Source organism: Cryptomeria japonica, chromosome 8 (assembly GCF_030272615.1).
Source record: "Cryptomeria japonica chromosome 8, Sugi_1.0, whole genome shotgun sequence".
NCBI lineage: Eukaryota > Viridiplantae > Streptophyta > Pinopsida > Cupressales > Cupressaceae > Cryptomeria > Cryptomeria japonica.
Genome location: NC_081412.1, coordinates 611,739,690 through 611,749,695, shown reverse-complemented (window position 1 = coordinate 611,749,695; position 10,006 = coordinate 611,739,690). Strand labels below are relative to the sequence as shown.

General features: G+C 32.6%; 1 protein-coding gene across 2 annotated transcripts; it reads left to right on the top strand.

Annotated features, from left to right (window-relative positions):
- The first annotated feature begins 8,017 nt into the window (after nucleotides 1-8,017).
- LOC131059019 (early light-induced protein 1, chloroplastic) lies at nucleotides 8,018-9,337 on the top strand. 2 transcript variants are annotated; one of them, XM_057992489.2, is made up of 3 exons: nucleotides 8,018-8,493; nucleotides 8,585-8,608; nucleotides 8,692-9,337. In XM_057992489.2, exons 1-3 carry the CDS (start codon nucleotides 8,368-8,370, stop codon nucleotides 9,034-9,036), a joined length of 495 nt encoding a protein of 164 aa, XP_057848472.2. In that variant the 5' UTR covers nucleotides 8,018-8,367; the 3' UTR covers nucleotides 9,037-9,337. The 2 variants fall into 2 exon arrangements, with proteins under 2 accessions (XP_057848472.2, XP_059065980.1); XM_059209997.1 differs by lacking the exon at nucleotides 8,585-8,608.
- The last annotated feature ends 669 nt before the right edge of the window (nucleotides 9,338-10,006 follow it).

Here is a 10,006-nt window from a genome sequence, read left to right as displayed (position 1 = left end):
CATATTGTGTCCTATGACCTCTTAAGACACCATATGACTCATTAAGACACCATATTGGGATGTAATGAGTTCTATGGTGTCCTAAGGGGTCACATTGTGTCCTACGACCCCTTAGGACACCATATGACCCCTTAAGAAACCAAATTGTGTCATTATAGGTCACATAGTGTCCTAAGGGGTCATGCGACACCATATGACCCCTAAGAATAATACACAACCCCTTATGACACCCTAGCTCAAAATATGGCTCCCTAAGGATAATAAATAAGATTATCATTTCACTATGTGGGTTTTTTTTCATTAGTATTCAAGATTGATCATATCATCTATTGGAATGAACCTAACATTTTAAACTTCAAATTTAAGTGCTTAGATCCTAGCCTCATTTATTAGTCATTATGAGCTAGCCTTGTGCATGTTTGTTAGATGTGTTATTATCTGTCTTCAAATCATTGATCTAGTTAATGAAATCTTCTAGATCTAAAGTTTCTAAACAACATGAGAGATCAATCTTAGGTTTGCGTCTATCTTTCACCAAGCTAATAGAATTTTTTTCATTTATTCTAAGGTCCCCCACAAAATTATATTTTTTCATTACACCACTATGAGTAGATGCCGGATAAAGATTCAATATCATATCACAATTTTATTCAAGAAAGTAGTATTAGGAGAAATAGTTTGACCTAAATTACATGACATATTTTTTTTTTGACAAAACTCTATAACATGAAACAATAAGTTTTCTATATTCTCATTTTAAAACATAGATAAGATTGAATTCACATAGATTGTTTTGTCTAGAATATTTTTGAGCAAAAAAGTTCTAGTTGAAACACTTTTGGCTCAAATTGTCTATATGACAACCTTTGTGGTATTTTAACCCTTGTTGAAAAAACTCAATTTTAACTCTATATTTCTTTAGCTAAGAGTACTTTTATGAATTTTTTTAAAAATGATAAATATAAAAAGAAATGCTACTAGCCCATGAAAACTATGATGTTTTGATTAAGTTTGACTTTAAAAAAATATTCATCATTTTTAAATTCAAAACATAAACATCACTTTTAGCTAATCTAAGTTGAAAAATTATATTTGTGGTGGTTGTTTGCTTCATAAAATGTGATTTTGTTCTAAAATTTTGTCCTAACCTCCTTTATTATGAGCAACATCTTACATTATCACATCAAGAAAAAAATAAATATATGATCAAGAAGTAACTTGAAAAATAGGTTGTTAAAGAAAAAACGAAGCAACAATTCTTTAGAAAATTCAATCTAACATTTAATTTCTACAACTGAAATATTATCAAGTGGTCTCAATGTGTCATCTAATATAATTATTCAAATACAATTATCAATTATTTGACATTAATTATTCATTATGTAGCATGTGGACAGGTAATATATTGCATGATTCAAAAATTTGTGGGTTTTTAATGAAAAATAAAATTTTCACTAAATCTAGATGTGCCTACAGATAAAAAGGTATCAAACACCAAATTTACCCAACAAAACATGATGAATGTCTGGTTAAGTCAACCTAAATAAACTATTACATTGTAGAGTGCAAACAAGTTAAACCTACATGTGAGAATCAAACATTTAATTTTGAGCAATGAAAGATTATATTGACCAAAGATATTTTTGAACCATTAATTTAACTGTACCTTTTCGATGATTAAATTGAAATTCTAGCCCATTAAGACTCTAGCCCATTAAAACTGGTCCTTATTTTTACCACTTAGCACTTTGCATGAACCATAGAAGTAAAAGCCATGAGCACCTTAACATCTACAATAACAAACTGACCATTCCAACTTAACCCTAAATGTGACCCTTAAAGTTCACAATCTCGACAATAGTAAATTTTTTATGCAGTCATGTGGTCAATGGCGTCCCTCGTCCCATGTTGAAGGGAATATCGGCAGAGAGCAAATCATAGCAAATATTTTCATCCTAGGCCGAGATGTTGAATGGGCGTTTGGCTATGATTGGTCTCGCAGCGTTGGCCGTTACTGAGTTCGTTAAGGGAGGTCCTCTTATATAATTAACTTTTTCTTCTACAATTTCAAGAGTCTATGCCAATGGAAGAAATAAATGAAAAGTAACAGTTTAAATTCTATAATATACTAGACTATAGTTAGATCTAGAAAGAAATTTTTAATGTAGAAGAAGGGATGAAATTTCAATTGTAAAACTATTTCAATCATGGCCTTATATGTGGAGCATACAGTGGGAGCAATGATAAGAGTAAAATTGAAAAATTATTTGTCCTTGCAAATTAAATACTAACAATTTTAATTTTTTTTGTTTGTGTAGGATCTTATTTGGAGTAATGTTCCTTAGTTCAATTTTAGTTATCATGTCGCATTATAAGTAGCAATGGTCTTACACATCTCATATTCATAGTACATATTACAAGAGTACCACATTCTTTCTCAATATTCATTTATCAAAAAAATAATAGATAATCCTCTGTTAACTTTTAAGATGTTGTGAAACAATAAACAACTAATTGTAATTAATTATCTGTGTACAACACGCCCTTCTCCAAATTCAACTCTCTACATAAAATGTTAGAATAATTTTCACGCTTTGTCTATGGTTTAGATTCTACAAACTAGTCATATTTCTTTTGAGTAATTATCTCACCCAGTTTGCATACACCAACTTATTGAATGTGTTCTGAATGATTAAAGCGAGAGAGGCTCCAAACCTTTAACAGAATAGCGAGGAACTTACAAGTAGTGTGACCACCAACACCAAAAAAGAGGAAACCCCATTTTTGAAAGAGAGGCTTTTGATCGGAGCACACAAACAGTAGGAACAAAGGTCTCAAACCCTCAATATGCTTACATTTTTAGAACAGAGGGGTTTAGGAGAGCACTTTGAACCATAATACAAGCAAAAAACCTTTCACTAGTGATAAAATAGCCAAAGAAATAGAAATCTAATAGCGGTTTTTCAAAGGCTTCCTGCAATTTTTTTCCTAAAGAACCTCCATGAACAAAGATTCTTCGAAAAGAGAAGATACCACAAAGGTCTCAAAAATAGCTGGTTCTGGAAAATGCCTAGAAATCTCATGATAGTTGAAACACTTATCCATTCCAAAGAAACACAAAATAGGATAGTCATAGAATGGACAAGAGTAGACAATCCTAAAGGGTTTTGAGAGGTGCCCCTAAACATTTTACTTATAGAAATCCCTGCAGGAAAAACACTTTTGACCACTTCCACAATAGAAATAGCCAAACTAAGATAGCCAACACCTATAAGGGTATTGATATACTATGAGTCTCACACAACCATAGAATCCCTCACTCTCCCTCCCCTCTTGCAAATGACTTTCATATCTACAACAATATCCCAACCACCACAATCCACCACAATCACCTATGCCTCAACAACTAGTGGAACCCACCAGAAACCTATAGCCATAAAGGCAATGTCCAGATTAGGAACAATTAAAAACATCTCCCTAAAAGAACACCTAGAAGAATGAACCCTTCATAGAAGAAAAACATGGAAGAAGACATATCAATTTTCTATGATAAAAAGAGTGAGAGAAGCAGAGTCAGGAAGAACTTGGATGGAGGCTACAACCAAAAGTATCTTTTCAAGCTTTGGGCAGATATGACAGAGTTCATTATGAGGTACATAACCCTTGATGACCACCTTACTATTATTTTCACTTATCATATTACTATTTTCAATCACTTCAGTCATGATAAAAAAATCTCGATGTCGTTTTATTTACTTTCCTCTCTTGAGCATTCTATTCACAAGCATTTTGAGAATGAGGAAAATTTGGTTCTGCATGAGGGGTTAATAATCCTAATTATGGAGTATGCTAAGGCTCATGAGGTAAAACCCTCCCCTTTCTTGAGAAATCCCAAACCCCTAGCCAAGCAGGATGTGTACAATGTTTCAGATACAGATTTTGGTGAGGAGGGCGAGATGGCCATGGACTGGAATGATATCCAAGTCCCAAAAGCCTTTGAATACAAAACCTCAGAGGATGAGGGCCCCTCACAGAAGCCGATGCCCGACACTACTAGTAGCATATCAAACCTATGTTGAAGAAAACCTCTATAGAATACATATTCCCATCTACAAGATAAAAGTACATGCAATAATATAAGATGGGCTAATCAAATGAAAGAAAGAGTAAAATAAATTAATGTTTGTAAGGCATGCATGAATAAAAGATAATAAGAAAGCTCCATGGGAATGTAATAAATGAAGTAACCACAACATAGAATCAAATATTGAGTGTGTAAGTATAATGCAAAGAACATCCATAAAATCCCAAAATCTAATGTAAATAAACTAGTAATGATACAAGAGTATAGTTTACATTCAGATCTTATTTATGCTTAAGAGAATGGGTAGTTAGTTAAAGTATAAAAGATGAAATTATAATGTAGAAGTATTAAACTTTAAAGATAAACCTTAAGGAGTGTAATTCAAATTCACAAAGATGTAAGAAAAATAAATAACTTCCTTAAATTATCTAGGGCAATAAGAAAACATACAATCATTGAAGAAATAATTAATCAAGGTAAAGAATATGGGGCTTATCATTATCATAAAAATAAAGAAATACAAAACTTAAAATATTGGATGTGAAACTTAGATCAACAATCAATTATGGGAGAATGTTTTTTATTATATTAGAAGGGAGAAGGCCTTGAACCTACAAAACAACAAAATCAGAGTACAGCAACAAAAGAAGTGGCATAAAAAAACCAGACAAGAAAACCCAACCAATTGTTCCTCAAAAGTAATAAAAAATTAACATGACTCTATAACTAAACATACTAATATTAACTAAGAACCACCTTTCAAGCATAGTAAAAGTAATTTGAGTATCAACAAGATTAAGAACTTTAACTATAGAGACAATCATCATAAAAGTCTTTTTTACGTGGCATGCAAGCCTTATACTATTAGATATACTAACTACAACCACTACTATCTTAGCCAGAGTATTATACAAATCAAAAAATAAGAAAACTAACATAATCATTGTTGATCATATTCTAATTTCGCTAATGTCTATTAACCTTATTCACCCAAGTATCCTCCTGATTGTCCACCCTATCTTCAATGTCCTCGTCCATCTTCCCTTCCTTTTCTAGCTTTCATGCTTTCTTCTTTAGGGTCAGTGCAAGAAGATGAGTCCACTTTTTGGCCAAAAAGTGGAAGTGTTTTCCTTGATTTTCAGATTTTGTCTCATTTGAGCTTAAATTTTGAAACACTTAGAGATTGAATCTTGGAAAAAGTTAGTAATATAAAAGATAGCCCTCTGAGTGTACTTTCCAAATATATAATTTATTTTAATACCCACATAATAAAAAATAACTTTTTAAATGGAGTTCTCAAAACTATGTTTTAAAAATGCCTGTTTCAGGACCATACCATGCATGTGTACGACCCACACTTTTTGACACAATTAAAATTATTTTCTCAAACCATTTTGGAAAATGGTTTGTAACACACTGAAGATTGATGAGCATATTTTTCTGTATTTTTTTTTTTAATATTTTTTTTTTAATTAATTTTTTAATGGCCGTTATTATCTTTTTAAAAATTTGACGTGTACGACCCACATAATTTGATGTAAACTTAACATTTTTTGATTTTTTTTTTTTAAATACAAAAGAATTTTGTGTAGATTGATGACATAAGTTTTTTTCCAAAATTCTTTAAAATAAAAAAGTTATAAAATTAACAAAATTAGTTAATATTTCAAATTTATGGACCCGATTTAGTATAAATTAAATGAAAAATAGTTAAAATAATCAATTTTTAAATAAATTTACATATTTAGAATCTAGACAGTATAATCTGAAATGGGTTTTAATTTTGTATTAAAATTCTCTAATTAGAGGCGCGTAAACTATTTCTGAAGTTCATATTTGTGCTTTCATTCATGGAGATTTGAATTTGTAGGTCCATGTCTCAGGTGTGGCCATCCCAGGGCTATCCCGGGCCTAATCCCGAGCCAAGTGGTGGGTTGTGGAATCAACTTCCACAAAACGGGCCCCTGTTTTCAAACAAGGGCGACTTGTGGACAAAAAAGAAAAAATGCCATTTAGAAAACGGGGGCCCACTTTTAAACAAAACGGGGGCCTGTTTCTAAAAACGGGCCCCCATTTTTAAAAAGGGCCCCCGTTTCTAAAAAACGGGGGCTCATTTTTTTTTGCTTCGAACCCTCATTGCCTTTTGGCTCGGGAGCCCGAAGCACAAACGGGCCCCCATTTTTTGAAAACAGGCCCCCGTTTATAAGAGCGCATTTTCCAACATGCGGACTTCTGTGAATTTGTGACTCATTACCTTGCACTTGCCCTTTATCTTGCTTTGTCCTAGCATGAACCCCATTGCAGCCTTTCTCATGATATCATCAGTGATGGTGTAGAGAGAATCAAATGCCTCACATATATTATCAAAATGTTTCCTATAGTCATCAATTTTTTCTTCCAGGTTCATGACTCTCTCCTTAAGCTCCCTAATCTGAGTTCTAGTTAGAATCCTCTTCCTCTTGAGGATTGGAATGTTGTGAGTTCTGGTCAGAATCCTCCATGACCTCCTCAGATTCACGCTTTCCTTCCATCTCCTCCTTCTATTTCTCTTCTTGTTCCTCTTCTTCTACTTGGAACTCTTCATCCTTTGAATCCTCATTGGATACATCCTCCATGTTGTCAATAAATGATTTTCCAATCCTCTTGAGGATTGGAAGGCTATGAGTTATGGGAGAATGTTGTGCTTGGTGTCATTAATTGACTTTCCTTTGTTAAAAAAATTTAAGTCTCTTTTTGATGAAGATATTTGATCCTAAATATTAAATATATATTTCTCTAGTTCATTATATGCTTGGACACTTGATATTAACAAGCACATACTAATTTGTTTTGCTTTAATGTGCATATATTTGGTTTGATAGATTTTGCATAATATAATTCACTCTCCATGATGTCGATATCCAAGTTGATGTATGATCAGGTGCTATTTATAAAAATATTTTAAAAATATGTTCCTCAAAATATAATCACAATGACAAAAAATAGCTTTATGAATGAAGAATAAAAATCTACAAATCAATGATCAAAAGAATCAAGATATACAATACCATGAACAAGTTTCATGGATAAATATATCACTTATAAACTAATTATAACATTTATAACACAAATAAGAAAAAAACATAAAAATAAAGGAAGAGAGCATATCTGTTTTATTTCCATTATTAAAATACCAAATATCTACATAAATAATTGATTTCTAAGTGTTGTTATTAAGAAATAATTGAATTGATATATCTTTCTTTGTTTTCTACATCATAGATTTATACATAAACACTTTAAAACTTTATTAAATTTACAATCAAGATGACACATTAATATCACAAACTATCAATCATCTCTATATAATTGAATTATTGAATTATTTACTCATGATTATTATTGATCAAATTCTACATTTAATTCATTTTTTTCTTTTAATTTTGATCATACAAGATTATAAAAATATGCATCTTGAAGAATATATCATTACCCACCTTTCTCATTCAAAGGGAAATCCAACAATAACAATCACAGACCACATGTTTTAATCAAACTTCACAGAAAAAATCACAATAACATCTGAAATTTTTGTCACAATAACAACTCAAATTACTAAAATATATTTCTAAACTCGTTTCCCTGAAACGCTGTAGGACTAAGCAAAGTTTCAAAATAATATCAAACTGAAACTCGAGTGAGCTATGTCCACGTTGAGTAGGCGAGAAATCGGTAGAATCTTCACGTTCGGGAGGCGACTAATGTGTGGAAACTTCACCTCTTCACGTTGGGGAGGCGAGTAAATTGAACGGTGACTATGACAGACCGCGTGTTTTAATCGAACTTCCCAGAAACAAATTCGCAAAAACATCTCAATTTTTTGTCGCAATAACAACTCATATTCCCAAAATATCTTTCTAAACTCCTTCCCCTGAAACGCTGTAGGACTAAGCAAGGTTTCAAAATAATATCAAAACTGAAACTCGACTGAGCGATGTCCACCTTTGAGTGGGCGAAAAATTGGTAGAATCTTCACGTTGAGGAGGAGAGTAATGTGTGGAAACTTCACCTAAACAAATTTGCGGGATATTTAAAAGCCACGTTTTCAAATTTTTACACACTGGATTGTAAGCTCACGTCATTCGCTTCCCTGATTCGGTCCATTTTACACCACCAAATTCGATCCTTCCCAAGCTATAAAGCCAACAACGAGTCCTCAAGGAGATATTCTAAGTATCAATCATTCTTAAGCAACTCGAAAGGAAAGTGCTCTTACAGAATTCATCTTTTCTTAGCACTCATCGATGGCGGCCATGGCTTCAATGATGATGAAAGCACCCGCAGCACTTAACTGCGGGGCAGTCAAAAGGAATAGTCATATCAGTAGATTGCCCAACAGTAGCCTCCAAGTGAAGTGCATGGCTGCAAAGGTTTGCTATTTTGCTGTTGTTCGTTTAGCTATTTTGCTTTTTATTCTTATGAAGCTTTGGCTAATGCGTTTTATTTTGGTACGTGGATCAGGATCCAAAGGAAACGTCTACCAAGGTAAGAAACGCTCTAGATGCCCAATTTATACTTTATTTATATGATGTGCACAATTTATCTGATATAGGAAATATGAAATCCAGGTGAGCACAAAATTTGGCGACCTGTTTGCGTTCTCAGGGCCTGCGCCGGAGATCATCAATGGAAGGGCGGCTATGTTGGGGTTCGTGTCGGCCATTGCAGTGGAGGTGGCCAGCGGAAGAGATTTGTTGTCGCAATTGAATAGTGGAAGACTGTCGTGGTTTGCGTTAACTGCAGGATTAATGACGGTGGGGACACTGGTGCCCCTGTTCAATGGAATATCGAGGGAGAGCACGTCGCAGCCAATATTTTCATCCACAGCAGAAATGTGGAATGGGCGCTTTGCTATGCTCGGCCTCCTCGCATTGGCTTTCACTGAATACGTCAAGGGTGGACCGCTTGTATAAACACCTTAATATCTATTTCTATTCAAGCACAAGCTCCAGTATTGGAAGCTCTCACATGGCATTCCATGGTCCAGTGGAATTTTCTTGTACCGTTTAGCATGTCATACAGTTCAATTATACAAAACCTTGTAAAAAATTCAATCTTATACTATAAAGAAAGTTTGAGTTCAACGACTAGGGCACTTTACTATTTTTTGAAAGCTTGTTAAACAACAGATTTCTTAGCGTTTAAATACTCTTATACATTTCAAATATGTTCAAAATAATTCAAATCAATGCAAGAATTTAAATTTCTGGTGAACTGGAAGATTTCTAATTGGTCTACCAATTTATGTAGATGTTCAGTCTTATCATACATATATTAGTTTTACCCATGCGCTAATTCATTAATATTTGTTATTTACCTTCATTTTACAATTCTTGTGGTCTAAGTCATTTTGACATGCATACAATTAATTATGTGTCTTTATATCTGATTCCTACAATTTTAAAACTCAAATTCAAATTTTAGTTTATTCATAATCATTTGTTATTTGTCAAAGCTAATTAAACATATGTTTACATGATTTATGGTTATCTTCTTCTATTTAAAGGCAAATTCATTTGCATTATTTTAAAAGTTATGTATTGAAACTTATGTATCCCATGAAACAATAAGTTTTCTATATTCTCATTTTAAAACATAGATAAGATTGAATTCACATAGATTGTTTTGTCCAAAATATTTTTCAGCAAAAATGTTCTAGTTGAAACACTTTTGCCTCAAATTGTCTATATGACAACCTTTGTGGCATTTTAACCCTTGTTGAAAAAAATCAATTTTAACTATAGATTTCTTTAGCTAAGAGTACTTTTATGAAATTTAAAAAAAATGATAAATAAAAAAAGAAATACTACTATCCCATTAAAACTTTGATGTTTTGATTAAGTTTGACTTAAAAAAATTTATTCATCATTTTTAAATTTAAAA

Coding starts and splice junctions, on each gene's coding strand:
- LOC131059019 (XM_057992489.2), top strand. CDS start 8,368: ATGGCGGCCATGGCTTCAATGATGATGAAAGCACCCGCAGCACTTAAC. Junction 8,494..8,584: donor TGAAGTGCATGGCTGCAAAG/GTTTGCTATTTT, acceptor TACGTGGATCAG/GATCCAAAGGAAACGTCTAC. Junction 8,609..8,691: donor CAAAGGAAACGTCTACCAAG/GTAAGAAACGCT, acceptor TATGAAATCCAG/GTGAGCACAAAATTTGGCGA.